The sequence below is a fragment of the Boeremia exigua genome, assembly GCF_020726555.1.
Source record: "Boeremia exigua strain MPI-SDFR-AT-0100 chromosome Unknown C7974scaffold_9, whole genome shotgun sequence".
NCBI lineage: Eukaryota > Fungi > Ascomycota > Dothideomycetes > Pleosporales > Didymellaceae > Boeremia > Boeremia exigua.
Window position 1 is genome coordinate 1,093,892 of NW_025763526.1, and position 24,816 is coordinate 1,118,707.

Below are 24,816 nucleotides of genomic sequence, written 5' to 3' on the forward strand. Positions count from 1 at the left end.
TGCCGTCTTCGTCATCAGAGACTTCTTGTAACGAGGCTTTCGATGAGTGGAGCAGAGGGCTGATCTCGCCTGAAAGCTGCATCACAAAGTGGTGTGGTAGTGGCGCTTCGTCTTTTTCTTCCCATCGATCTTCAAGAGCTTCGTTGCTCATTGTGAGGCTAAGCAGCGTGCCTGGCCATGGATCCTGTGACTCCGTTGTCGAACGGCTTGGTGACGTTGTATGCGATTCACTCGCCACGTTGGATGAATCTTTGACATGCAGCTTTGTGTCTGGGTTTTCTGTATGATCAGTCACAGAGGTGTCATGAGGCTTGGAGAGCTGGACTAAGTCTGCTGGTGCTAGTGTTCCGTCAGTGTCCTTAGGCAGCACAAGCTGTTGATTCTCATCATCTTCAGTCTCGTGAGCTTGCGTTGGCGTCCGCTTCGAAAGAACTGGGGAAGTATCACCCATCCATAAACCTCTTGTGAGTGGTGAGCTATGTCTAGTTCGTGGTGAATCGTTCATGCCCGGCTCGTCGTCATTCCAGGGAACTCGTGGGTACAGCTCAACGGCGTCTGCGTTTGGCACAAAGTCTCTTGGCTTACCACGGTCGTCGAACTGAGTGATGATTGGACTGGCCCCAACACTTCTCGAGCTTTTGGCTGGTGTCGTTATGTGCTGTTTTGCAGACTTCAGCATCAGACTTGCGTTCCCCCAACTCCGACTGCGCCGACCTCGCCTCTCATCATGTATGCCAGCTGGAATAGGGGGGACTGGTGGCACAGTGTCGTCTTGCACCTCTGTCTCCGTTACAAAGTTCGACCTCATTGGCGCATGCTGTGTCCACATGCGACTCTGCTCGTACGACGGAGGAGTGCGACTCAATTGGTCGGCCGAACCTCGGTATGCAGGGTGCATACCTAAATCAGGCGCATGGTACGAGTGAGGGCGACCTTGAAAGGCTTTTGGTATCTCAGGTATATCTGCTGAGGTTGCAGTCAACGATAAACTGGAAGGTAGTGACGTGGTACTAGGGAAAGCAGCACCAGCTGATCTTGCTCGAGATCTTGGGCGACGGAATGGCGATGAAAAGCGGCGCCGTCTTTTCGGCTCCTCGGGGCTGTCGGCGGTGGTACAAGAACGTGTCAAAGGGGCGGCGTTCGCGTTCGCGGTGGGGATCGACACCAACGGAAGCTCTGTGGAAGCTTCGCGAGAGTGCGCCGAGTCCTACATCACATAGCAATCAGTACTTGGACTGTGGGTGTAAGAGCACTGACGGTTAACATTTCGATCATTATGACTACCCGAGAAAGGAAGTGGCACACCATACAAACAGGACCGGACCGGACATGTACGCTTAAACAAGATCATGATATCGAAAACGCCCACTGAGATCGCATCAATCAAAATCGAAGACTCTCCATCGAACCTCATCCAGCTACATGCTGCGATCCTTTTGGCGGGCGACAAAGAGAGTTCATCTATGCAGGATCGATTCGTCGCCTCTGAAGAGAAGGTGACAAGAAGGAGATTATTTTTCTACCTTATCGCGGTTGAAACGACTCTTGCCCTTGGCAAACAAGCCTTTAGCGCTCGTCATGCCCTTTCCACTGAGAACACCAGCAGTGTGCAATAGGTCTTTGCCCTTAGCTTGCATCTGTTGGGTCTGGATTGAATGGCTTCCAGTCCGACTCAAGAAGCTTGTAGAAGGCTTGGACGGCCCTGCACCTGGAGAGTTCGATGAGGCGGGAACTGGAGCGCCTGCCGAGCCGTGTTGATCGTGGAACGCGCCACCTGAAGGCTGATTGTTACTTGATCCTGTGAACTTCCCGAGCATGGCGAGGGATCCTGTGTGCTTGTGACGGAAGACCCCTGATTGAGGCCTGGGTTGAGGAAGAGGCTGAGTGTTCTGCGTTGCGAGACCTGGGTCCGCCTCAAAAGTGGCTGCTATCCAGCTACTAAGTCCATGATCAGTATTAGCCCATTGCTCGCGAGTCTTGTTATAAGTAGCAATGCGATCTGCAGTGGAGCCCATTGTCGCGATCTCACGAGCCCCCAAAGGCTTGTCCATTGTTGGAGAGCTGGGCGAGGTGGGTGACCTGGCTTCAGCATCGTGAATTGCGGACGATACTGGTGCTTCGATAGAGCCAGTCAAAGCTATATCAGCAGATACTGCCGGGTTCGTCTCTTGATGTTCTTCAAGCTGCCGTAGCGGGGGAGACTGCGTTGCCGCCGCTTGCGGTGGCTGGGGAGAGTGTTCTGCGCTCCAGCGAGGAGGCAGATCGACAGCTTCAGGATTGAGTGCAGAGTTGACAATGTGAAGTCCGGGTGATCTGGTTTGCTCACGTGTGGGGGGACTGGACAGTGTTGACCCAGGGTCTGATGGCGGTGTAGTCTCCCGCGTTGCAAGTTCCGCCTCCGTAATGGGCTCTGGCTTCGTCACTGTAAAAGTATGACTGGGTCCAAAGTAAGGATTGTCAGAGATACCAGTGTTCCAATTTTGCTTTTCCTCTCCCTCATCTCGTTGATACAGTGGGGATGAGGTTGCTTCTGTCCCCACGCTCTTTGCGAGCACTGGGACTCCGGCAGGCTGAGGCTCTTTCTCGGCTGTCGTGAGATGGGAGTTATCAGCCTCCCAACTGTAACGTTTGGCCACGGGAGACTTCTGGGGTGTTGCAGTGTGTGCTGATGATGTCGCTTTCAATGGCGCCAGCTCAGGAATGTCTCCGTTGAGATCATCTGAAGTCCTGGGCGAATCCTTTCCCAGCTCTGCATAGTAGCTGTCGAGAATCGAGCTGGCATCAGCACCTTTGCTATCTGGGCGAAGTGAAGTGCGATCCGGTTCAGCCGCTGGGACAATAGACATCCGTAGCGGACTCAGGCTAGCGACAATCTCTTTACGGAGTCGATCACTCTCTTGGTCATCAGCCGAGGGATCGGTACTGAGCTTTGTAGTCATAGGTGGCCGCTCAGGTGGAGAGAGAGCCCCAGAGGAATACTGCTTTAGAGGCGGTGTCGGGGGGAACTCAGATTCAGGCGTATCTTTAGCCGGTGGTGTTGGTGGGCCGCTCGACATTCCAGATTCCGTACGATCCATGAGCAACGGTCGAGGGTTATACACATCACCGTAAGACCGGCGACCCGGCTCCGGATCAGCCACAGTCGGTTCGCCCGGTCCGATAGTTGTGCGGAGCGACTCAGACATAGCAGCCCCAGCATCTTTCAGCGCTGAGATCGGGTCATCAGCGGGCTGTTTGACCTCCGTGTCCAGTTGTTTCTTTGCTGTAGGTGTAAGATCAACCTGTAACGGATCGTCTTCTCTCTCGCGGCTTGTCAGCAGCCTCCCAGGTTCCGCAAAGCGAACCTGGGGAGCTGCTGACAAGCCTTGAGCTTCTCCGATAGCCAGCCCCTTCTCTGATTCTCTGCGATCGAGGGGTGCTGGTGTCGTGATGGCATATGACTCCCATCCACCAGGCAAGTGTGGCCTAAATTCCTTCGTTGGGCTTCCTTTCGAAGGCGAGGGCGCACGTGAATTCTCACGGCTTTGCTCCCAAGACTGCACACTATTTCGCGACCCGTTGGACTGAGTCGAACCGCGCCTCGAGTTCGAGACGTCCCCAAACTTGCCAGCTAACGCCTGGACGCGGCCTTTGCTGGGCGACTCGGAGCGATCTCGTGGCAGTGCGTCACTGATGGGTGACTGTGCCTTGTGCGACTCAAGGAAATCGTCTTGCGACTGCTTCTCTGCGGCACCGAGCTCGGGAGCTGTGCGCAATGGATTGCTCGACATAGCGTTTGCGATATCTGCTTCACGTGTAGCGTAAGCAGACTGCGGGCCGTCGAGACCACCCTTCATAGCATCTGGCGAGTTGGGACTGTCCGTAGCAATTTGTGCCGTCTCTGGCTCGGGATAAGTCTTCTGTGGGCCAAAGGTGGGTGAGCGTGCAGGACTTTCGCCTCGAGTCGGTGTTGCCAAACCACTGCGCGGGAGGGAGTTGCTAGAGACGTTGCGGGTATGTCCTTGGAGAGGACGCGGCGTCTGGGCAGAGTCACCAGAGGTTGGCCCGGGGACTGGAGACCCTGCGTCGTGTGGCTCCTCCACAATGACAGGTGTGCTACCATCGCCAAGACCGCGACTTTTCAAGGCTGCAGTCGCAGAACTGGGTACACGACTCATGATGGGGCTAATTCCAGATGTACTGCCTGTGTTGGACCGGTCCAGATCGGAGTCGGAGTCTTTTGATATCGGTGTTGGCGGTACTGAGCGCTGATCGTCACTGCGGGTGAAAGCCTGGTCGACTACCGAACGCAGACCCTGGTCCTGGGTAGGTGACACGACAGGCGCGTGGCTGGCAGGTGACTGCAGGTCCGGGCCACTGGACCAAAACGAATTGTCAAAGGCTGGGATGCCCTCGAGCACACGGTCGTTTTGTGCTGTGACGTCCAGGTCGGGCAGATGTTCACTTTTGCGCTCAGCAACCGTCGCGAGGGGCTGCAAGTTCCTCCGTTCGGCGGTCGGCGATGTTGGCTCGTCTTTCGGGCGAGACGAGAGCGAGTCTAAGCTGGGACGCGACTGCGAGTCCATTGACTCTCGTCTGCGCTCCTCTTCCACTCGCTTGTAGATGTCTGCAGGCCGGATGAAGGGCAAGGGCTTGTCCTGGCTACCGGTGCGCTCTCGCGGCGACGTAGGGATCGGCGTGAAGTCGATCGTCCCTGGTGGCGCGCTGCCTTGCCCTATGCTGCTCTTGCGCGGAGGGAACTGAGACTGGGTGGTGTTCACCGGGGAGCTATAGACATCGGCGGGCGCAGTCGAGATGCGTGTCTGTAGCGGCGGCGGCACGGTCGACGGGCTAAAGTCGCGGTCCTGGGGCGAGGTCTCGGTGACGTCGCGCCCCAAGCTGCTTGTCTGGAGCGGCGACGGCTGCGTGTGGTGTGGCTGCGGTGCATAGCCGGGCTGCTGTGGGTGCGGCACCGAGGCCGAAAACGACCGCTGCTCTTCGCCCGTGTCGAACGAGTTCCTCCGTGCGCGGGAGGGCGGGGGTTGCTGCGCGGGGTCTGTGAAGCTGCGCGACGGCGTGTCCAACGGCGGGCGCTGGCCGTAGTATCGCTGGCTGGGGGCTGGTGCAGGCTCTGGCGACGGGGTCCTGTCTACCCCATATTCGTCGTACTCGTCGTAGTCGCCCCAGTCATCGCCGTCGTAGGCGTTCTTCTTTGCCTCGACCCACTTCTTCGTTTTGGAGCGATTGACGTTGGTCTTGTACGAGACGGGCTGCGCGCCGGCGGAGAAGGGCGAGGCGACTCGCTCCCTGCGTCACTGTCAGCGGTGGGCGCGAAGCATGCGGGCCGGCGACGTACAGCGGCGACTGGGCCGGCGGCTGGTTGAAACGGAATGGGCCGGACATGGCGGCGTGCAGCAGCCGGAGTGTGCTGTCGGTGTCGGGCGGGGGCCCTATTGCTGCTGGATGGTGCAGCGCATGCGAATGGCCGTACGCCGTCGAGTCACGGCCGCCAGGGAGCTTGCAGTGCCCGCGTCGTGCACGGAGGGGCGTGGAGACGGGTGGGCGTGGGTGCAGCGGAGGTGGATCAGGTCAGGCTTCGCGATGCAGGGCGGGTAGCTCCACGGTACTTCGTACGTCAGCACGCACGTCAGGCTCAAACAGGAATTGCGGCGCATACAAACAGGACGTTGGAGTTGAGGGGAGGAATCAATTAACAGTGACCGCCTGACCAGTCCAGCGCCGTCGAGTGCATGTCATGGCGTCTCTGGCTGCCCTGTTCACTGTTCGCCGCGTGGGCCCAGCCACACGCGTTGACCATGATGGATCTGCACCATCTCTCCACTGGAGGTGGCGGGCACCGCGCCAGCGGCCATGTTGCCGGCGACGTCTGAGCAGGCTGCGAAGCTGGAATTGGCCGTCGCGCTGCAACAGGCGACGCTGCCCTGAACGCGCTGACACTGCAGCTGTCCGGGCGACGTTGCCATGCTTGGCCGTTGAAAGGGCGAGTTTGGTTTGGTAGGTAATCTGCGCCACCCCGGCATGGCCCACGGTGAACACGACGGCCTCAGCCCTTAATCGAAGGCTCCACCAGCCGTCACAGCCTCCCCACGCCACGACCTTCCTCCACGTCAACCGCTCCGCAGTGTTGCCAACCAGTGCCGAAAGCCCCGAAGCGCTGCCCACCACTGCCCCTTTACGTGTCCGGAACCGGCATCCTCCCCACCCGTTCCAGCGCAATCTACGTATCCTCCAGGACAGCGCTTCACGTCCACTCACCACACCGCAGCCATGGCCGTGTCGATCCAGGACCGCACCGATGAGTTCCGCTCGATCCTCGCCCAGGCCCAGCGGCGACAGGCGCAGTCCAAGACCGGAGCGCAGCGCCAGTCGCTCCTCACAGCCCAGGAAAAGGCCCAGGCCAACCCCTCGCCGCAACGGCAGCGCTCAGAGTTCGCGCGCAATGCCGCCGAAGTCGCGCGAGGAGTCGCGAGCACCATGCAGAAGCTGGAGCGCCTGTCGCAGCTCGCCCGGCGCAAGACACTGTTCGACGACCGGCCCGTAGAGTTCGACGAGCTGACCTTCGTCATCAAGCAAGACATGACGGCGCTCTCTGGGCAGGTCCAGAAGCTGCAACAGATGAACGCGAAACTGCACCCCAAGGTCAAGCCAGGCGCGGACCAGGAGGGGGAGCACAACAGCAACGTGGTTCTGCTGCTGAAGGACAAGCTGCAGAACGTGGGCACAAACTTCAAGGACGTGCTGGAGGTGCGGACAAAGAACATGCAGGCATCGCGCTCGCGAACAGAGCAATTCCTCTCGACTGCGCAGTCTTCGTCCTCTCTCGACCCGAGCCGGACCGACTCGCCATTGTACCAGACTCCACAACGAGGCCGCTCCCCAGGCGGCTTCAAGAACACAAATGCCGCACAACAGGATCTGCTCTCTCTGGAGCCATCAGGATCATCAGCTCTCACGCGTGGTGGATCTCAGTCAGATGCACAGCTCATGCTCATGGAGGAAGCACAGCCCCAGAACGCTTACATCCAAGAGCGAGGACGAGCGATAGAGTCGATCGAGTCCACAATTCAAGAACTCGGCGGAATCTTCAGCCAGCTGGCACAGATGGTATCTGAGCAGGGCGAGCAGATCCAGCGTATCGATGCGAACACCGAGGATGTGGTCGACAACGTCGAGGGTGCCCAGCGCGAGCTGATGAAGTACTGGAGTCGCGTCCAGGGCAACAGGTGGTTGGTTGCAAAGATGTTCGGTGTCCTCATGATATGTGAGTTTTCTTTGATCGTCCAGCTCGATCCCTTGACTAATCCGTCGCAGTCTTCCTTCTGTGGGTACTTATCTCGGGATAGACATTTTTCACGTTGTTTGATGTACTCTTTGCATATCTCCGGCGTTCAGGAAGACAGGCACTACCCACACCAGCATCGCCCTGGCTGGCCTTTGTGTGCTGCAATGACTCGCGCACGTTGCATACGGCCTTGCATCTTGCACATACATGTTACGTTGTATTTCTATGTCCCTTCACCGTTTAGGATCTGCACAAACTTTTCGTCAAGACCGGAACGACATATCCCAGCTATTAGTCTTTGTAATACATCTTCATTGCCATCTCATCGCATGTTTTGCACATCTGAATGTCGAGGTGAAGTCACCGCACATATGTAAGCTCTCGTATCACCACAGCTGGCCGCCCGGTGGACCAGCGACGCAACCCTGCAGACGGACTTCGAGTCTTGGCTGCATAATGTACAACATCCGGAGCACTAGGACGGTACCGACGCGATACGATATGGGTGAGACGTCGTACAAAAAGCTTGTAAGTAGGCTTGCCTGAGAGGAGCAGTGGGTGTATGTAACTCACGGGCTCCAAGATTCCGCACCTAAAACATGGTCCAAATCTCAACGTTTACGCCTTCAATCTTTCTAGCTCACCGTCTACTCAACATACCTTACTGTAGCGTATTGTTGTCTCGAAGCACAGGTCGCCGAAGTTCCATAGGAACGGGTAGCTCGCTACACAAACAGCGGTTCCTGTACCATCTGATAACCGGTACCGTACCACACTTCACCCCCTTGCACCGCGGATTCAATGAACACAAACGGTTCGTTGCAGCGGCGATGCTCGATCTAGACATTCCCCAAGGCCAGCGACAGCCCAAGACACTGCAATACGAGCGTCGTCACCTGGAGACAGACGAGCAGACCAAGGGCGGCGTTCCTCCGTTCTCGTTCAGCCAGCAACTATGCCCTTGGCAGCCAACTTTTCACAATCGGCCAACATTGTTGCTTCCCTGCGCGCCCATTGGCTGTGAGCATTGCGATTCAATGGGCGAACAGGAGGTCCGTTCCTTGGATGGATCGTCACGCGTTGCCGCATGACGGACATGACAGGACTCCGGCGTGGATCCAACGACGTAGCGTCGTGGAGCTCTGATTACACTAGCAGGCGGTGAAGCCTAAACATGCCCAGCGATTGGCGACTAGCGAAACGTCAAATATATCGAAACCGTGGTTGGCCGGCGTACATGTCACGAGACGAGCACCGGTGTGTTTGCTGGCAACGTCGTGATCTGGGTTTTCAGGAAGATGCTCCGCAGAGTCTGCATATGCAGGGTTGTGAGGTGGGGGCAAGGGTGGGAGGAAGGAGCCAGCTGCAGCGGTAAGGCTGGAGTTTCTCAGTGAGGCAGGTCCGGTCTCCGGATGAAGATCGCCGTTGTGCGTCGCAATGATGAAGGGCCACAGGTCTTTATCAACCGAGGCGTAATCTCGGCAGAGGTATGCCGCTATGTGCAGCCACAGCACCAAGTGCGTAGAGAGCTGACGGAAGGGTGGCGTGGACAAGCTTCGGTTTCAATTCCGTTGGCGCTTCAAATGCTCGTTTCCGGGCCAGAAGGGCGGCCTTTGCCGCAACGTGAGGAATGCAACAGGTCGGCGCACACGTCCGTATCCTACATGGGCCCAATGCATAGTCCACTACACGTACATGTACGTGTGCGTCTGCCGAAGCGCGCTTAGCAGGCCTCCGTTCACACCGCCGCTTGCCCTCTTCCCACTCGCGCCTGCCGCCCACATCCTGACTGCCTGCTGCCGATCTTTCTCACTCTCTTTTATGCGCGGCGTCCCGAACCTTACAGCTGGAAACTAAGCTCACCTCCAAACCTTAACGACGCCCGCCTTTCCGCATGTTCCTCGAGTCCATCCTGACATCATTCCCATAACTACATGCGCGCTCCGGCGCAATGCCTCCACTGCGCAGGGACGGTTCCCTCCCCCCCACGCAGATACTGGACGACGCTGTGTACCTGAGAGACGTGCTTGGCCTGCCCGCCGACACCAGCGAAGACGACGTCGACGCGCAACTTGCACTTCTGGCGCGCAAGTCCGGCATCGAGGATCCCTACCGCTTCCTGTGCCCTGTGCAAGCCATGTCGAGTGCCCTGTCCACCACGACGATAGGCAGCGCCCGCAGTAGCTCACTTTCGGTGCACTCGCACCACACTCAGTCCACCGGCTTCACAGACCCTTCAAGGACCTCCAGGGAGCAGCCTTATGTCAAGCGCCTGCCGCCACAGCAGCCTACGCCACCTGCGACCCTCCCCAGAGCCTCCGTTGCCCTCGACACCGCCGCGGAGTACTTCCCAACCGACTTCAAGCATCGCCACTCAACCACGTCGACCTTCTCGGCTGCACCCTCCATGGCTTCCAGCGCGTCTTCGTTGCAAAGTACCGGCATCAGAAGAAAGCGCACCTCATTTCTTTCCATGTTTAGAAGAGACTCGAGGTAGGATGAATCAACGCACACGCAAGACACCTTGCTGACTAAACATACAGCTCATGCACTTCTCCCTCTCATCACCGCCACCATGGGAAAGCTCGAGGGCCAAAACTTGAATGCGGGCATTCGCTCTCCACCTCCGCCATCCGAGCTCACATCAAAGAGGCGCTGCTGACGAAAGCGACACCAAGCTGCTGCGGAATTCCACTAACACGAGCTACCCTGGAAATTGTTCTGACAAGACAAGAGGCGGATCGTGTTCTGGAAGGCGCGGTGCAGTCTCCGGAGCTGAGCTCGTTACGAGATTCTGGCTACAGCGAGAACGGCATGTCGTCCATGGATCTACCACGACCAGCCCGCAAGGCATCCATTCCACCGGTTTCGAAATCGCTACCGAGTACACCACCTCGTCGATTGTCGCTACAGCTACCAGCAGGCAGCCCTTCCCTTGCGAACGAAGCACTGAAGAGCCTTAAAATGCAGCAGAAAGAGCAGCTCGAACAGGTTGCAGCATTTGAAGCCAATCAGCGCAAATCACTTCAAGTGCACCATCAATGCTCGCTAAACCAACTTGCAGCTCAACATAAAAACAACCAAGAGGAGCGAAAGGAGCATGTAAGCGAGGTCACACCACCTAATCTGGTTCATTCTGCTTACGCTGCACAGCATATTCTTGAGGTCGACGATCTCGAAGACGCACAAATCACGGCAGAGGACAATCTGCGCAACGCTCAAAACATCGAAACCCAGAATGTGGCAACCGCGCTGAAACACATGGAAGCGTATTGCCTTTCCTCGAACTTAGAGTTTGGCCTTGCGCATCTGGTCACCCAAGAAGACTTTAAGAAACTTGATCGTCAGCGCTTGATCAAGCAAAGCTTGCCACGAAAACATGAGAGTGCCATCAACGTCCTACGGTCACGACAAGAGCGCGCGATGAAGCTAAAGATGCAAAAGCAAGAAGCAGAACTCGCAGAGATGGATCTCCAATATGAGAAAGAGAAGGCGGCTGAAGAGTGGCAGTACGCGCAAGAGTTGGAGCGCCTGAATGCAGTAATAGAAGCGCGGCGAAAGAGGCTCCAGCAGAGATGGGATCTCAAATACGAGATGTTGCGGAAGGACTGGGAGAACCAACACACCGCGCAATTCGAGAACCTCGACTGGCCGCTCAAGACACAGTACGGCAGTCCGATCTGTGGAATACCCGAATCGAGCGAGACAACAGCGCCCATCCACGCTGCGGCGTAGTCCGGACCGGTCCCCGGATCCCTCACTGATACCCCTCAATTGACGACCTGATAACGACATCCCTGCCGACGTACCACATCATCGAATTCGTGGCTCACGTCGGTTTTACGCACCGTTACGAATACATTTGTCTTACTCCGAATAAGACCTTCATGGGGCGGCTTCATTCGTGCATAGCGCCGCGTCTCGCACCCTGCGTTACTTTTCCGCATTTCCTTAAGTTTAAGATGATTTTCTGCTGCATGCTCGAACTGCTTGCAAAGCATAGCGCGCATTTGTTTCTTTACATGGCCTGCTACGGCAGGTTTCCCTTTTCGTATAATATACCCCTTTGCGTTATATCGCGCGCATTTCGAGTACATATAGCAAGAGCATGAGTGGCTATCTGAGTTAAATCACCCACGGAGGCATGTTGGGTTGATTTGGAGCGTAGATTCGTGCGTGCAAGCGAACGAGCAATGAGTAACTATGTATGATCTCGAATGAACTACAATCAACGACAGTTGTGTGGCACATCCATGGATGCAACCTGTGATGCTCACACGCTGACACGACTAGTGCGCTGTGGATATGTAGTCATTCATCGAATGCTGCTCTAGGTAGTATGCTCCGACAAGCATGCTGCGTGCGTTAAGGGCCTAGTGTATAGCATGCATGTTGCATGCGTTGCAACGCCAAGTAAAGACATTGACACGAACTCTACTGCATCGAGTGTGAAGACATTACTAAACAGGGAGGCATAAGCTACTTGGCACACATTAAGCCGAATGTATTCTTTTCGAGGTCTCGTGAATAGAGCGAGTGCCTCTTGGCCTTCATACTCGGTCCGAGGTTTCAATGAACAACCCTAGGATCGTAGATCCCTCTGATACTTTACTGTAAGAAGGTTGTTCTCTATATGAGTGAAAGTTACTATACGTTGCACTGCCAGCCTTACAATGATGAACGGACACCCTTGCTAACATCGTAGGGAGGCTGATGTCGGTGAAATCGGCGTCTAAGCTCCGGGTGGTCCAAGCCGCGCGACCGCCGCCATGAACATCATCGAGCCGCAACTCCAGTGTCCCAAACATTGTCGCCGCATCACCATCACCACTACCCCTCAACAGTACCTTCCACTTTACCTGCCGCCAACCTCGAGACCTCTAGCAGGACCAATAACACCACCCGCAGCTACCACACGCCGACCCCGCCACTATGTCTAGCGGAGAGGTGCTCAAGGCGGAGAAGGACTTCACGAAGGAGGCCGACACTCAGATTCCGGAGGCGGAGAAGCTCGGAAAGGTACATATGGAGTGAGGCAAAGCTGTGACCAAGCTGACGTGGTAATACAGAGCAACCCACAAGCTGCTATCGACCAGCTGCTTCCGCTCGAGAAGAAGACACGCCAGGTATGGACCATCAGGACACAGGCATGCGAGCACGTACTCACAAATCCTAGGCTTCAGATCTTCAATCCACCTCGCGAATCATCATCGCCATCGTCACAATAGCCAAGAATGCAAATGACTGGAACCTCATGAACGAGCAGGTGCTCCTGCTCTCGAAGAAGCATGGTCAGCTCAAGCAGGCCACCACCAAGATGGTGCAGAGCGTCATGGGCTTCTTGGACGAAACGCCCAACCTCGAGACAAAGCTCTCCGTCATCGAGACACTGCGGACAGTGACTGAGGGCAAGGTGAGCGACTAGCAAATGCGGCATCGCGAGTGCGAACTAACACCGGCGGCAGATCTTCGTCGAAGTCGAGCGCGCCCGCGTAACCAGGATATTGTCCGACATCAAGAAGGAGCAGGGCGACATCAACGCGGCTACAGACATCCTCTGCGAGCTCCAGGTGGAGACATTCGGCTCCATGACCCGACGAGAGAAGACCGAGTTCATCCTGCAACAAGTCGCGCTCTGCATACAGAAGGGCGACTGGACACAAGCTGGCATTCTGAGCAGGAAGATGAGCACAAAGTACTTCCAGCGCAGGCCCAAGAAGTCGGCAGAGCAGCTGGAGAAGGAGCAGAAGGAGCGCGAGGAGAAGGAGAAGACCCGTAGCGCAGACGACCCACCGATCGAGCCTGAGGATGATGTCACAGACCTCAAGTTGAGGTACTACGAGCAACAGATCACCCTGGCGAAGCACGACGACAAGTACCTCGAGGTCTGCAAGCATTACCGACAGGTACTGGATACAGAGGCCGTCGAGGAGGACCCCAAGAAGCTGCGAGCGGTATGTTCTCATCGTTTACGAGCGTTTGGCTGTTCTAACGACTATGTAGATCCTCCAGCGCGTCATTTACTTCATCATTCTCGCACCCTACGATAATGAGCAGTCCGATCTCATCCACCGCATCCAGCGCGACACACGCAACTCGCAGATCGCACAAGACGCGCAACTCGTCAAGCTCTTTACCATCCCCGAGCTGATGAGGTGGCCCATGGTCTCGAAGCAGTTCGGGCCCCACCTGACCGATAGCGACGTTTTCGATGCAGAGAAGGACGACTCGGACGATGAGAAGGCACACAAGAGGTGGCAGGATCTGCGAAAGCGCGTCATTGAGCACAATGTCCGCGTTGTTGCCAAGTACTACACTCGCATCCAGATCCCCCGTCTGACCGAGCTGCTGGATCTGACAGAGGACGAGACGGAGAAGTACATCAGCGAGCTGGTGACCGCGAAGACCATCTACGCCAAGATCGATCGACCGGCGCGCATTGTCACCTTCTCCAAGCCGCGCGGCTCAGATGATATCCTGAACGAGTGGAGCGGTAACATGAAGAGCTTGCTCGGTCTTTTGGAGCGTGTTGACCACCTCATCACCAAGGAGGAGATGATGGCGCGTATTCAGCCGACGAAGATCGACAAGAAGGCGGCTAAGGGCAAGGCGAAATGAGTCGGGAGATGATGTGACGAAGAATCATGATTAGTCTAGAATTGGAAGGCCGTCTCTAGTAGCCTCCGCGCATGCATTGCGCATGTAATATAGACATCCAAAAGATGACAGTCTAGTCTTGCCGATCTACAGGTGAACTCCATGAGGTGCAATGCTGGACGCTTCAGATGCCAGGCTCAGAACGGCATATCCATGTCCTCTACACTTTCCTCCTCCTTCTTCGGCCCCTCAGCCTTGTGCAATACGTCCTTGATGAACCCGATCAACGCGTTGACGCTGGCCTTCTGCGTGCTCGGCAAGAAGTGACCACCAGGATGATACACGACCCGACCCTCACTCTCCTCGCACGCTTCCACCAACGCCAGACTCCTGCTCTCCTCAACCACCGTATCCAACGAGCCCAAAAAGTGCAACATGGGCGTCTTAATCTTCGGCTCGTAAAATGCATGATATGGATTCAGCCCCCTGGCCGCAAACCCGCTGTAGCTCACCGCAAACTTCAGCGGCGGATGCACACACCCCTCCTCCCCGCTCACAAACGACGCCGGATACCGCATCCCGCCCTCACCCTCCAGCTTCTCAAACGACTGCCGCCGCCCGGGCTCCAGCAGCGCCGCCACCATCGCCGCGGCCGCCCCGCCCTGCGAAAACCCCACCACCCCGTCAAACGGACCCTTGGCCTGCAGCACCTCCGCCACGCGCGCCAGCCCCTCCTCCAGCCCCGCGTACACGTACGGCTCCGCGTCGCCCTTGCGCCGCCACCACGCCCACGCATCGATCTCCTCGTCGTCGGCCTCTTTCGCCTCCCCGCTGTGCAGGAACGACACGTCTGTGGGCGCGAGGCGCAGCGGCGCCGTCGGGAACGAGACCGTGATGCCGGCTGGGAACGCTTTTTGGAGCGTTTTGCGCAGGGCGCCGCATTTGGCGCTGAAGAGCGGGCCGGATTGCGTGAAGCCGTGCAGGAAGAGGATTTTGATGGGGCGCGAGGGCGGCGGGGCGGCCATGGTGCGGAGGCGGTGGAGGGCGAGGAGGTTGCTGGGCGTGGTGTGGAGTGGGATGAGTGGGAGGCGGAAGCGCATGTAGTGTGGGAGGTAGGTGGGTGGTGGTGGTGTCTGCGTCTGGAGTCAGCGTGGTGGTGGTGGTGTTCGGAATGGAAAGGAACGGGTCGGAATGAGGTCATCTTGATATCGGAGCTGATACAGCCAACAGAGCACAACATCGTTGTCTCTTCCTCCACAGCTTCTATACATACTTCCCGTGTGATAAGAGAAACGCCCATATACTGCTTTTTGCCAATACGAGTTCGACTAGCTGATCGAATGAGCTTCGTGACCCAGATACGCCACGGACATCTTCCACCACACTCGTCGCCCCTCTAAGCGCGCTGACATGCATTCATCAAGCCCACGTTCAGCCACAGACTAACCACACATCTCTCACACACGGTACAAATCCCTCACAATGCCCACCCTCACCACTCAGCTCACCATCCCAATCCACACCCCATAACCCAACCGCCCCACCACCACCATGTGCACCCCCACCCCCACCCCCTCCCCCGCGCGCCAAACCGCCAACAAACTCGCCGCCGCCTACAACACAATGGACATCCCCACCATAATGTCCCTACGCACACCAACATGCCTCCGCACCATCCTCCCCGCGAGCCTGAACATGCCCCCACAAACCCCCGCCGCCTTCGCCGCCAGCCTCACCGCGCTCGCCACGGTCTTCACGTCCTTCCGGCTCGACGTCGACGACGTGGTCGAGGGCGTGGGCGCCGACGGCGCGGTGAGGATCGTCATGTATGTGTCTGCGGCGGGCGAGACGCGGGTGGGGCCGTACCGGAATCAGTATGTGTGGAGCATGGGGTTTGAGGAGGGCGGGGAGCGGGTGAGCGAGTGGAGTGAGTTTGTGGATGTGGGGGTTGCGAGGGACTTTGGGCCGGTTTTGAGGGGGGAGCTGGAGAGGTTGGCGCGGGAAGGGGCGAAGGGGAAGGAGGAGGGTGTGTAGGCGGTGTGGATGGGCAGGTGGAGAGCGTGAAGGAGAGTAATATCGTGGAATCAATGGATTGTGGTACCCAGGCTTGGAAGTGTTGTAGCTGCCAGCTCAACCAACCAGCTCAATCCACAAGCTCAATCCACCAGCTCAATCAATCAGCTCAAATTCACCAGCTCAGATCCACCAACTCAAATCCGTTGCCCTGCTCCGCACCAACTCAGTCTGTCCTCCAAGCACCGCCGCTCGTCCCTCTTCACTTGTCACTCGGACCATCCTTCTTGCTCCTGTCCGTCTGTTTAACAGAACTCAACAAGCCAACACTCATCCGCTTGGCCGACTTTACCTTCTCCCTCAGCGCTTGCAGCAGCGTGATCTTCTCCTCCTTGGGCTCATCGTTGCCGTCGGTGGAGGACGCGTCGGAGGAGTCGTCGGGCGTCTCGTTCTTGAACACATCTTCGCGGATTGTGGACGCGCCTGCTGTTCGGGCAACTGGCTTCTTGATCTTCTTGGGCGTCTTAGAGGGCTCTGGAGTGGTGGGGACATCGTTCTTAGGAAGGTCTGACATGTTGGAAGTGGGTGGAGGAAAGTTGTGGGAGAGTTGCAGGTTCAGGGTTCTGCAGAGAGGTTGGTTTTGCAGTCGGCGTTTGCACAAGGCAACTGGCTAGTGAATACAAACGGCACGCGTGACAGCGGCTTTACAGCTTACTATTACTCGGTGAAGGCGAGCAGGCCCTCTGCGTTTTCCTTCCCAACAATCCCTTCCTCTATCATCTGCCCAAGCACAGCCGCCACGTCTGCACTCCGCCCTCTCCAATGCATTGGCCTTTCGTCGAACGTACTCGGCATCCCCTTCATAATCTCCGCTACAATCGCCTTAGCGTCTGCTACAGCGCGTGTCTGCGCGTTACCCGCATTCTGCGCATAACTTCTAGCTCCGCGGTAATAAACGCCTGCGTTGGCAACAACAACGCCCTGACTGTTTGTCCACGCCGGCTTTACGTCTGGTGTGACTGCAATACGAAAACGGAACAGGTCGATGTCGCCGCGGGCTAGGAAGATGTCTGCCAGACGAGACGCAGAAAGCATGGAAACCAGCGGTGGTGATGTAAGCTCAGTGAGCGTCTTCTGAGCTTGCGAGAGCGCGGTCCACTGGATCTCGAGATCTGGCATAGTAGAAGACGATGCGATGGTGTGCTGCAGCCTGTCTGCTATCGAGGATGCAAGGTCGATGAGCGCGTCTGCGTACGATGACGCGACGTTGACGTACGCAACGCCTAGGTTTGGTAGGGCTTTTGCGATCAAGATCGAGAATGTCTGCTCAATCCTCTGTGCATACTGCATTGGTGTGCTCTTACCGCTTCGATACATAGCCTCAGCGATACTGGCTTGGAAGTTCGCTGCAGCAAGCAAAGCATCTTCCTTGGGTGATGTCGAGGCTTCGTCTGTCGCTGTGGACTGGCCAATAGATAATGTGGGACCCGCTTCTTGCTCGTCTTCGGATTCTGGGTCTGGTGATGCATCGATGATACTGATGAGAGCTGGAATGATCTCTGTGGCGGTCAAGAGGCCGTCCTGGGCTTTCTTCTCGATACTCGGTAGATCTTCCGGCGTGTACAATCCGAGCAACGTTATCAGAGCACCTAGTTGAGCCGTACAGGTTTCAAGGATCGTTGTGGGTGTGACAGGCTCCTCGACCGTGGCCCAATCTCCGGGTCCTTCTGATGCCGAGTCAGACTCCGTTTCCTCTCGTTCTTTCGCCTCAGTGGGCTGGGCTCGATCACCCTCCCATGCTTCCTGATACTCTCCTGAAGCCTGGGCCTTTGCTATTTCGGCTTGCATTTGATCATACTCTTGCTGCTGCTTTTGTAAACACCCAGTGAAGATATCAACAGCTTCTTCGAGCAACGACATGGCAGGAAGATTTGCAACCTCTTGCGTTCCGTCCTCTAGCCCGACCTCTGCTAGGGATGTCAAGACTTGCGCTGTGTTGAATAAAATGTCGGTGTTAGTAGAGTTAAGGGAGATGGCATGCCGATGCGAGTTGAGTGTCTCTTCTAGCAATGCTACCTTGCTGCCCAGATGTGGTAAAATCCTATCATCTTCTGTGAGGCTGTACTCCAGGTTTGCTCTGGGACAGGTTAGTACAACGATAATAGATTGTAGTCGCGGTCACTGACTTGTTGTACGCAAGGTCGAAAGACTGTGGATGCTTCTTCAGGCCCTCATTGTACGTATCGATGGCGCGGTTGAAGAACCGCGTTGCTTTTGCTGCATCACCAGCTCTCCACTTGCCCGCAGCCTGTTCATGTTCATCTGCAGCTTCGAGGAAATCATTTTCGGTCTGAGGCTCCGGCGCCTTGAGTTTCCCTTTTGGCTTGCCTGGCTTCAGCAATTCTTTCCTCTTTGGACCCATGATGAATGTGAAACTAGTTGTAACAAGGCACTGCAGAGGTTATGCAAGTCCTCGAAAAGAGAAATATCGATTTAGGAATATGTCTCAGAACCTTTGCTGTGGAATGTTACATGCCTGCCGCGGTCTGTCTAGAACTTTTTGACGTAGCGCCACTTCCTTGCCCCACCCTGCCTTCCCCTCGCACGCTTACCTCACCTTCTCCACATCGAACTCATCCCAAAGCACCTTCTTGTCAATCAAGAATCCATTCGCGTCAAACAACACACCCTCGTCCTCCAGCAACTTCCGTTTCGACACCTGATTCTGCCCGCTGGGCACCTTCTCCCAGTCGCCCTTGAAGCCACCAATGAACTACTCACGAAGCGTCAGCAAACCATTCACGCGTCACAGCAGTAGGGGTCTGAACGAGTCGCAACTCACACCTGTACTTGCAATGCATCTGTGACACGGTATCTCAGGCGCGAATGGATTGTTTCTCAGCGCGCCGCCGACTGCACGTGGCGAGCTGTTTAGCGCCTTCGACATGGCTGCATATGTCGTGATGCGACCCTGGGGAATCTGTTGCAGGAGCGCATAAACGCGCTCTTGGTATTCTGTGACTTTTTGTGCCTTCGACATTGTTTAGTAGGTATGCTGTGGGGAAGCTGAGAGGGAGAGACGCGCTTTAATGTGGAGTTGACGCGCAATCACGGGGTATGCTTTCAAAGTGACCTGTCCGGGACAAGTCTAACGACAACAATGAGTCACGGGCGTGGACGGGCTGAAAAAGCTCCGAGCTCACAAGGCAAAATCACTCGATGCTGGATATACACCGAGCTTTTCGCAATACGAGCAAACATTCGATTTGAAGACATTGCGGATTCCTCGAAAGTAGGACAGAGCGCGAACCCCGTATGCTCTCATACCATCTAAAAGATCGTCCTCAGATCCAGAGGCCAAACACACACGCCACCACAATCTGCACCCCCTCTCTTAGGATCACAACTATCAGGAATGTCCACACATTGCTGCCTGCTGTCTGGACACTTGAATCCAGCAAAGCCTCCACACAGTTGGTCCTTCACACAGATCCCTAATCCATCGCATTCAGGTCCGCATCCTGTTTTAAACGGGTCGTTCATACAAATCTCACCGGCAGGGCATGCGAGTGTGTTTGGGCGACCACCGCCGCAGATCTGGTGTTTGCGGGATTCAGGGACGGGTACGTACGGGATTGGAATAGGCTTTGTCGGGAGTTGAAAAGGCTTCCATGGGAAAAGAAGAGACAGAAGAGGATTTACTGGGATGGGGACTGGCTTGACAGGAGCTGGCTTTGCGATGACGGGAACTGGCTTTACGAAGGGAGCTGGCTTGACGGGAGCTGGCTCTACGACGGGAGCTGGCTTGATGGGAGCTGGCTTGATGGGAACTGGCTTGACGGGAGCTGGCTTGACGGGAGCTGGCTTGATGGGAACTGGCTTGACGGGAGCTGGCTTGATGGGAACTGGCTTGACGGGAGCTGGCTTTACTGGAGGTGGTTTCACTTGGACTGGAGCTGGCTCCGCAGGAATGGCGGAACGCCTTTGTGCTCGTGAAGCAGCAGCACGTTTCACAGGGCCGTCCGAAAAGCTGATGCCAAGTGGACTGACGGGCGGACATGTGTTGAGCCCCGGAGACTCGCCACCACATTTGGTGTAGCAGCTCACCTTGATGCCGTACTGGCAGTGGCACGATTGAGGATAGCTTTGGATGCACATCATCTCCTCGCACTCACAGCCGGGGGTAAGAGGTAGGTCAGGAAGCGCCACTTCAGGTGCGGCTGGCTCGGGCTCGAATGTATCAGGTGCGGGTGGCTCCGGTGCATCGAGAGCTGGACATGTGTTGAGTCCTGGCCACTCGCCGCCACATTTCTGGTAGCACTTCTGCGCATTGTTGTGCTGACAGTGGCATGATTGGGGGAAACTTTGGATGCAAAACGTGTCGTCGCACTCGCAATCTGGATCCAGAGGTAGATCAGGCTGCGGTAGGTCTGGCTCAGGTACATCGAGCTCAGGTTCGGTTGGCTCGGCCACGACTGGCACAGTCAGGATTGGATCCGGAATCCCCAGAATAGGTAGAGTCGGCAAAGGCAGTATCGAAGTGGGAGTAGCTTCAAGTGCAGTCGAGGTCTGTCTCGGCCGACGGCACACCTGCAATGTTGTCAGTATTTGTTGCCGTGCGTTGAGTTTAAACCCCTACCCTTGCCCTCGTCGGTTCGTAGAGTGGACATTTTTGCTTGCACCTCAGCTCCGCAAGGTTGATACACCTGCAGCCAGCCTTCGACTCATGTCAGTCAACATCATCTCAGAGATACATAGGGTACTTGCGAGAGTATCGGTGGCAGGGCACTTGACCTGAGGGCATTCACAGTCATTCACGAGAGACTGCGCCACCGCCAGCGAGCCCAACAAGGAAAGTGCGAGGAAAGATAGCTTCATAGTGTAAACTTGAAAAGTAAAGTCGTCAGGAAGCGGTTGTTATGCCGCACGAAGACTGTTAGACTTGGTCCACGCAGTCCACCTATGTCACAGTGCTGCAAAGCGCTCTCTTTATGCTCAGCTCTGCACAAGCCACGCGTTGCCTTGACATCACACAAAGTTCTCCACACGTTCTTGTGCACCGCCAAGATGCTCGATCGTGGCTTGTACCAAGTCCTGCAAGCCATGAATCGGGTCTGCAGACCAGTTTACAACCAACAGCAGCGCGCATGAAAGTTCGACTTTCCGCAACCAGGAGCTCGCATTCCGCCATTCACGAGAACATGAGTGGCAGATGACTTGGACGTGGTACAGAAAGGGGAAGAAATGCTTAGTATGGGTTGTCAAGGGAGCCGATGCCTGTTGGTAAGCTAAGAATAGCTGAAGACAAGCTTTCTCCAGGCCCACAGCTACAACTCTTTAGTGGGGTATAGACGTCCAAGTTTGTTCCTCGTTACTGAGACTAAATCGCGAGTCTGCAACTTAATGCATTTGAACACAAGAAGCAGAACTGCTAAAGAGGAGTGAGGACGTCATTCCTGCCCATCCACCTTACTGCTGGACTGATGCACCGGTCAATGGGCACAAAGGACCGATTGAGCAAGAAGAGAGCATTCGTAAATGCGCTGACATGTCCTTGCAGCGATGAACAGGCGTGGTGATTAGTCGCAGGGTCAAGGGAGGGCGTGCTGAAGTCTCACCCGAGGCGACCTTGCCGAGGAATGCCAATCGTGAGTATAATCCGACCTCTATTGGTTAGCAAGTTCCATATATGGCTGTCAGTCTCGCAATACAAAGATACATGACTAAAGTAGAGTCTTGCAGGTAAAGATTGAGTTGATTTGGGTCATAAAACGCCGTATGTATGCCGCTTAACAGATGCGACGCCGTATATTCCTAGCCGGGGGTATGTCCCATTCCAATGCGATTCAAGTGTCATCCAAACGTAAGCAACGTAGTATCGATTACCGATCTCGGTCGACGTCTTCTGGCGGAGGACGTCGCTGAAGACCAGCAGTAGTCCTGACTGCATCAAAGCCTCGCCAAATGACAGTGGAAACGGTAGAACTCAAGTCGCGTACTGAAGTACTCAGCTCCGTTGCTCGACTCCCGGGAATGTCTCGAGCGTTTGGCTGAGGCTCCTCACCAGACCAATTAGCTTCCACATCGTCGTCCGACTCTGTGCGATGGCTACCGGGCGCAGACATAGTCTCCGACAAAGGCTGTGAAGCCGAAGGGGAGTCATTCCGAGTCTCAGCAGCTTGGATCTGTAATGCGTCCACAACATGGCCATCATCGGCTAGCAAAGGCGTATGAGACGAGGGGCTTGCATTGTCAAGGTACGCCTGTGATAGTGTTCGCACGACATCGCCTTTGCAGATGGGGCACGTTCGTCTGCGTGTGACTAGCCAAGGTGTTCTGCAAGTTGTCAGCATCAAGTCAGACTGATAGGGGATATCACTTACATGCAGTCAACGTGGAATTCGTGGCCGCACGGAAGGCTCATCACTTGGCTCACACCGTCCACATACTCCTCAAGACAGACGACGCATTCTTTCTGTCGACCACCATAGCGACGTCTCCATTCAGCGAGCCCAGTTTCGCGTTTTTCCTCCTCTCGATCACGAGTTGTACGTTGAACAGAAGAAGATGTAGCTGGTGTCTCGGGCTCGTCTCGTGAAGTCGAATGGGATGGCGAAGACGCAGGACGGGAGGGAGCACGTTGAAGTAGCGGGGTGGTAGGAGTTGCTGCTTCGGATGCAGCCGAGGGCGTCGACGACGAGTCGCTGATAGTGTGATAGGTTCGAACAGGAAGACGTTCGACAACCGACTTTGGAGCTCTCCATCGCCGGCGTCTTATGCGGGACCGAAGGAGCAATAGAGCGTAGACGACGGAAAGTGTTACAAGCGGACTGACAACGAGGACAAGAAGTGTGTCAAAAAATGGACTGGACGACACATTCGTCGGTGTGAGCGTCACCCAGAGACCTTCGTGCGGTTGCGTGTCACCAGAAAGAGTATCAATCTCGTGACTGTCAGCGCTAGTAATGGACGTGACGCTTCTTCGACTTGAGCTCAGCCACGAGCGCCAGTGCGCTTTCTTTTGGCTGTTGGGCGCTGCATACTTCGTCCCCACCTTGTGACCATTATTGCTTGCCGCGAAAGAGGACGGCGTTGGAAGAGATGTAGAAGGAGCGGGTAGAGTCGTCGTAGGCAGATTGCGGAATTTGGGGTCCCGCCAATCGTCTTTGCCTATTTCAAAGTTGTCTGTTGGCTGCTCTTTGGCACTGGCTAAGCCCAGAGCGGTCAGCAGCGAGTGTAACCAATCATCCTCATGAGGGGTTGCCTCGACAGACGTAAGAGCGCCTGGAGATGGTGTGGTGGTTGGCTGCGTGGTTCCTGTCGGTCCAAGCTTGTTCTTCTGCTGAGAGGGTAGAATGCCTGGAAAGGTCTTTCCGGACGGCAGGAGCGACGAGAGTAGGTGTGCAGTCGTATGCGAAGTGAATAAGGATGGGATGGTAACGTTGGAAGTATCGCCCCTAGCGTACATCCGAATCAGACCTCCTCCACGTACGTCGTCGCCCACGATGACAGCGACACCGCCGCGTCTCTGAGCCCACTCTACTTTGGCTAAGAAGCCACAACCTCCCCGTTTCAGTAGTACCACTTTGCCTGCGATCTCGGCGCTTTCTTGGAGCGACTGGATATCGGCGTGGTCTGAGGAGCGTGGGGTGTCCTGTCCAAGAGGCTGATGGAGGTGGTCGTCGGTGCCATCGTCTATAGGATGTCGCACGACGTCTTCGTCCAGGGCAGCTCGCCTTGGCTTGTCCTTCTTCTCGGCCAGAGGACCAGTCCGCCGGCTCTTCGTAGCAGAGGCTGGCTTCAGAGCATATCCAAGTGCCTCGCTCCCATCCCAGCCAGGTATGTCGCTGCAGCCAAGCTCGCCTCTGCTCAAGGCGTCGTCGCCGAAGCCACTGCCAATCCACAGCGGGCCGCTCAGCCCATCGCTTGGAAGGTCGGGCCCAAACGCTGCAGGTCGGGCGAGGAAGAAGGTTGAGTTGTCGTCGGTGAGGCTGATGATGGCGGACGGAGGGAAGAGCGAGCCGGGCGAGGTGAAGGAGAAGAGGGCGTTGACGCTGGACTGCTTCTGCGCATGTGACGCTCCCTGGAGCTCTTGGTCGTGTTGCGCGCCCAGGGTGACATACAGGAGCAGCGCAACGGCGAACAGGCTCGTGGTCAGCGAGACGAGGAGCCGCAGAGGGCGGGGCATGTTGGCGGGCGGCGTGTGGCAAGATACGGTGATAGGAGGGTCGGGTGAGGCGAAGAGCAGCAAGGTATGCTGGACTCTGTGCGAGTTCACGGCATCCGGTGGTGTTGCTGAGGCGCCGTGGGTGGTTCCAGCGGCTCGTGACAGCGGTCGATGACGATGACGAGCTTGCGGCGCGGGGGCAGGCGCGGATTTGCAGGTGCAGATGGGATGAGGTGACAACAACGCGACAGGAAACACGAGAATGCGCACAGGTCCCCGGGCGGCGAGCAGGAGAGTGTCGCTATGTATGCAAGGACGTGCGTGAAGGGACTAATAGCAGCCAAGCAAACAACGGCCTGTCGTGCACTCGTTCCTAGCCGCGGGCTCTCGTGATGTTCCGCGTTATCCAGCGCACTGGCGGGCAACGGGCGACGGGCCGCCACTAGAACCAAAGCACGCTGCCCACTTCAGCCCTGCGTGCATACATGCATGTTTCGGCTCACTCTCAGCCATCTTGGCGGGGCGCACCAATACACGCGTGAATCATGGTTCCTGTTCGAGTTAACGTCGATGCTGAAAGCGGTCTTCTAGCACAAAGCCATCGATGTCTACAGATCAATACGCTGTCCGTGCTGTACAACTTCGCGGGCGAGGCCAGCACGAGCCCTATGATGACGTCGCCAGGCTCAGTCGAAGGACGGTAGGAGTCTAGAAGACCTACTACACCAGGCTCGAGAACAGAGATGCATACTTCCTA

General features: G+C 56.2%; 10 protein-coding genes across 10 annotated transcripts; 4 read left to right on the forward strand and 6 right to left on the reverse strand.

Annotated features, from left to right (window-relative positions):
* Positions 1 to 1,421: 1,421 nt before the first annotated feature.
* Positions 1,422 to 5,543, reverse strand: C7974DRAFT_231048 (uncharacterized protein). The gene is made up of 2 exons (XM_046137371.1): positions 5,336 to 5,543; positions 1,422 to 5,286 (listed from the first exon to the last, which is right to left on the reverse strand). The coding sequence occupies exons 1-2, from the start codon at positions 5,380 to 5,382 to the stop codon at positions 1,512 to 1,514; spliced, it is 3,822 nt and encodes a 1,273-aa protein (XP_045994791.1). The 5' UTR covers positions 5,383 to 5,543; the 3' UTR covers positions 1,422 to 1,511.
* A 444-nt stretch (positions 5,544 to 5,987) lies between these two features.
* On the forward strand, positions 5,988 to 7,612 carry C7974DRAFT_231020 (syntaxin-5). The gene is made up of 2 exons (XM_046137370.1): positions 5,988 to 7,261; positions 7,312 to 7,612. Exons 1-2 carry the CDS (start codon positions 6,268 to 6,270, stop codon positions 7,341 to 7,343), a joined length of 1,026 nt encoding a protein of 341 aa, XP_045994792.1. The 5' UTR covers positions 5,988 to 6,267; the 3' UTR covers positions 7,344 to 7,612.
* A 1,621-nt stretch (positions 7,613 to 9,233) lies between these two features.
* On the forward strand, positions 9,234 to 11,017 carry C7974DRAFT_415528 (uncharacterized protein; the record flags this gene model as incomplete). Its single annotated transcript, XM_046143901.1, has 3 exons — positions 9,234 to 9,775; positions 9,826 to 10,384; positions 10,436 to 11,017. 3 exons carry the CDS (start codon positions 9,234 to 9,236, stop codon positions 11,015 to 11,017), a joined length of 1,683 nt encoding a protein of 560 aa, XP_045994793.1.
* A 771-nt stretch (positions 11,018 to 11,788) lies between these two features.
* On the forward strand, positions 11,789 to 13,984 carry C7974DRAFT_231067 (26S proteasome non-ATPase-like protein regulatory subunit 12). Its single transcript, XM_046137372.1, has 5 exons — positions 11,789 to 12,301; positions 12,352 to 12,408; positions 12,459 to 12,695; positions 12,748 to 13,236; positions 13,286 to 13,984. The coding sequence occupies exons 1-5, from the start codon at positions 12,215 to 12,217 to the stop codon at positions 13,898 to 13,900; spliced, it is 1,485 nt and encodes a 494-aa protein (XP_045994794.1). The 5' UTR covers positions 11,789 to 12,214; the 3' UTR covers positions 13,901 to 13,984.
* Positions 13,985 to 14,076: 92 nt separating this feature from the next.
* C7974DRAFT_415530 (serine hydrolase-domain-containing protein) lies at positions 14,077 to 15,080 on the reverse strand (the record flags this gene model as incomplete). The annotated part of the gene is made up of 2 exons (XM_046143902.1): positions 14,077 to 15,012; positions 15,063 to 15,080. The coding sequence occupies 2 exons, from the start codon at positions 15,078 to 15,080 to the stop codon at positions 14,077 to 14,079; spliced, it is 954 nt and encodes a 317-aa protein (XP_045994795.1).
* A 242-nt stretch (positions 15,081 to 15,322) lies between these two features.
* On the forward strand, positions 15,323 to 16,236 carry C7974DRAFT_231132 (uncharacterized protein). Its single transcript, XM_046137375.1, has one exon. The coding sequence runs from the start codon at positions 15,431 to 15,433 to the stop codon at positions 15,911 to 15,913; it is 483 nt and encodes a 160-aa protein (XP_045994796.1). The 5' UTR covers positions 15,323 to 15,430; the 3' UTR covers positions 15,914 to 16,236.
* Positions 16,237 to 16,587: 351 nt separating this feature from the next.
* Positions 16,588 to 18,440, reverse strand: C7974DRAFT_231148 (uncharacterized protein). Its single transcript, XM_046137376.1, has 2 exons — positions 18,079 to 18,440; positions 16,588 to 18,029 (listed from the first exon to the last, which is right to left on the reverse strand). Exons 1-2 carry the CDS (start codon positions 18,312 to 18,314, stop codon positions 16,610 to 16,612), a joined length of 1,656 nt encoding a protein of 551 aa, XP_045994797.1. The 5' UTR covers positions 18,315 to 18,440; the 3' UTR covers positions 16,588 to 16,609.
* Positions 18,408 to 19,077, reverse strand: C7974DRAFT_231119 (6-O-methylguanine DNA methyltransferase). Its single transcript, XM_046137374.1, has 2 exons — positions 18,735 to 19,077; positions 18,408 to 18,665 (listed from the first exon to the last, which is right to left on the reverse strand). The coding sequence occupies exons 1-2, from the start codon at positions 18,930 to 18,932 to the stop codon at positions 18,501 to 18,503; spliced, it is 363 nt and encodes a 120-aa protein (XP_045994798.1). The 5' UTR covers positions 18,933 to 19,077; the 3' UTR covers positions 18,408 to 18,500.
* Positions 19,078 to 21,163, reverse strand: C7974DRAFT_231118 (uncharacterized protein). Its single transcript, XM_046137373.1, has 3 exons — positions 20,660 to 21,163; positions 20,532 to 20,609; positions 19,078 to 20,482 (listed from the first exon to the last, which is right to left on the reverse strand). Exons 1-3 carry the CDS (start codon positions 20,768 to 20,770, stop codon positions 19,223 to 19,225), a joined length of 1,449 nt encoding a protein of 482 aa, XP_045994799.1. The 5' UTR covers positions 20,771 to 21,163; the 3' UTR covers positions 19,078 to 19,222.
* Positions 21,164 to 21,628: 465 nt separating this feature from the next.
* Positions 21,629 to 24,451, reverse strand: C7974DRAFT_399460 (RING-9 protein). The gene is made up of 2 exons (XM_046142413.1): positions 22,276 to 24,451; positions 21,629 to 22,228 (listed from the first exon to the last, which is right to left on the reverse strand). The coding sequence occupies exons 1-2, from the start codon at positions 24,078 to 24,080 to the stop codon at positions 21,775 to 21,777; spliced, it is 2,259 nt and encodes a 752-aa protein (XP_045994800.1). The 5' UTR covers positions 24,081 to 24,451; the 3' UTR covers positions 21,629 to 21,774.
* Positions 24,452 to 24,816: the final 365 nt, after the last annotated feature.

What these genes read in the sequence shown, in the direction of transcription:
- C7974DRAFT_231048 (XM_046137371.1), bottom strand. Translation starts at nt 5,382, where the DNA reads ATGTCCGGCCCATTCCGTTTCAACCAGCCGCCGGCCCAGTCGCCGCT. An exon ending in CCGCCGGCCCAGTCGCCGCT is followed by an intron (nt 5,287 to 5,335) that starts GTACGTCGCCGG and finishes ACAGTGACGCAG; the next exon opens with GGAGCGAGTCGCCTCGCCCT.
- C7974DRAFT_231020 (XM_046137370.1), top strand. Translation starts at nt 6,268, where the DNA reads ATGGCCGTGTCGATCCAGGACCGCACCGATGAGTTCCGCTCGATCCTC. An exon ending in GTTCGGTGTCCTCATGATAT is followed by an intron (nt 7,262 to 7,311) that starts GTGAGTTTTCTT and finishes AATCCGTCGCAG; the next exon opens with TCTTCCTTCTGTGGGTACTT.
- C7974DRAFT_231067 (XM_046137372.1), top strand. Translation starts at nt 12,215, where the DNA reads ATGTCTAGCGGAGAGGTGCTCAAGGCGGAGAAGGACTTCACGAAGGAG. An exon ending in TCGAGAAGAAGACACGCCAG is followed by an intron (nt 12,409 to 12,458) that starts GTATGGACCATC and finishes CACAAATCCTAG; the next exon opens with GCTTCAGATCTTCAATCCAC. An exon ending in GGACAGTGACTGAGGGCAAG is followed by an intron (nt 12,696 to 12,747) that starts GTGAGCGACTAG and finishes CACCGGCGGCAG; the next exon opens with ATCTTCGTCGAAGTCGAGCG.
- C7974DRAFT_231132 (XM_046137375.1), top strand. Translation starts at nt 15,431, where the DNA reads ATGTGCACCCCCACCCCCACCCCCTCCCCCGCGCGCCAAACCGCCAAC.
- C7974DRAFT_231148 (XM_046137376.1), bottom strand. Translation starts at nt 18,314, where the DNA reads ATGGGTCCAAAGAGGAAAGAATTGCTGAAGCCAGGCAAGCCAAAAGGG. An exon ending in TTCGACCTTGCGTACAACAA is followed by an intron (nt 18,030 to 18,078) that starts GTCAGTGACCGC and finishes AACCTGTCCCAG; the next exon opens with AGCAAACCTGGAGTACAGCC.
- C7974DRAFT_231119 (XM_046137374.1), bottom strand. Translation starts at nt 18,932, where the DNA reads ATGTCGAAGGCACAAAAAGTCACAGAATACCAAGAGCGCGTTTATGCG. An exon ending in GATGCATTGCAAGTACAGGT is followed by an intron (nt 18,666 to 18,734) that starts GTGAGTTGCGAC and finishes CTTCGTGAGTAG; the next exon opens with TTCATTGGTGGCTTCAAGGG.
- C7974DRAFT_231118 (XM_046137373.1), bottom strand. Translation starts at nt 20,770, where the DNA reads ATGAAGCTATCTTTCCTCGCACTTTCCTTGTTGGGCTCGCTGGCGGTG. An exon ending in GCCCTGCCACCGATACTCTC is followed by an intron (nt 20,610 to 20,659) that starts GCAAGTACCCTA and finishes CATGAGTCGAAG; the next exon opens with GCTGGCTGCAGGTGTATCAA. An exon ending in ACGAACCGACGAGGGCAAGG is followed by an intron (nt 20,483 to 20,531) that starts GTAGGGGTTTAA and finishes ACAACATTGCAG; the next exon opens with GTGTGCCGTCGGCCGAGACA.
- C7974DRAFT_399460 (XM_046142413.1), bottom strand. Translation starts at nt 24,080, where the DNA reads ATGCCCCGCCCTCTGCGGCTCCTCGTCTCGCTGACCACGAGCCTGTTC. An exon ending in GAATTCCACGTTGACTGCAT is followed by an intron (nt 22,229 to 22,275) that starts GTAAGTGATATC and finishes GACAACTTGCAG; the next exon opens with AACACCTTGGCTAGTCACAC.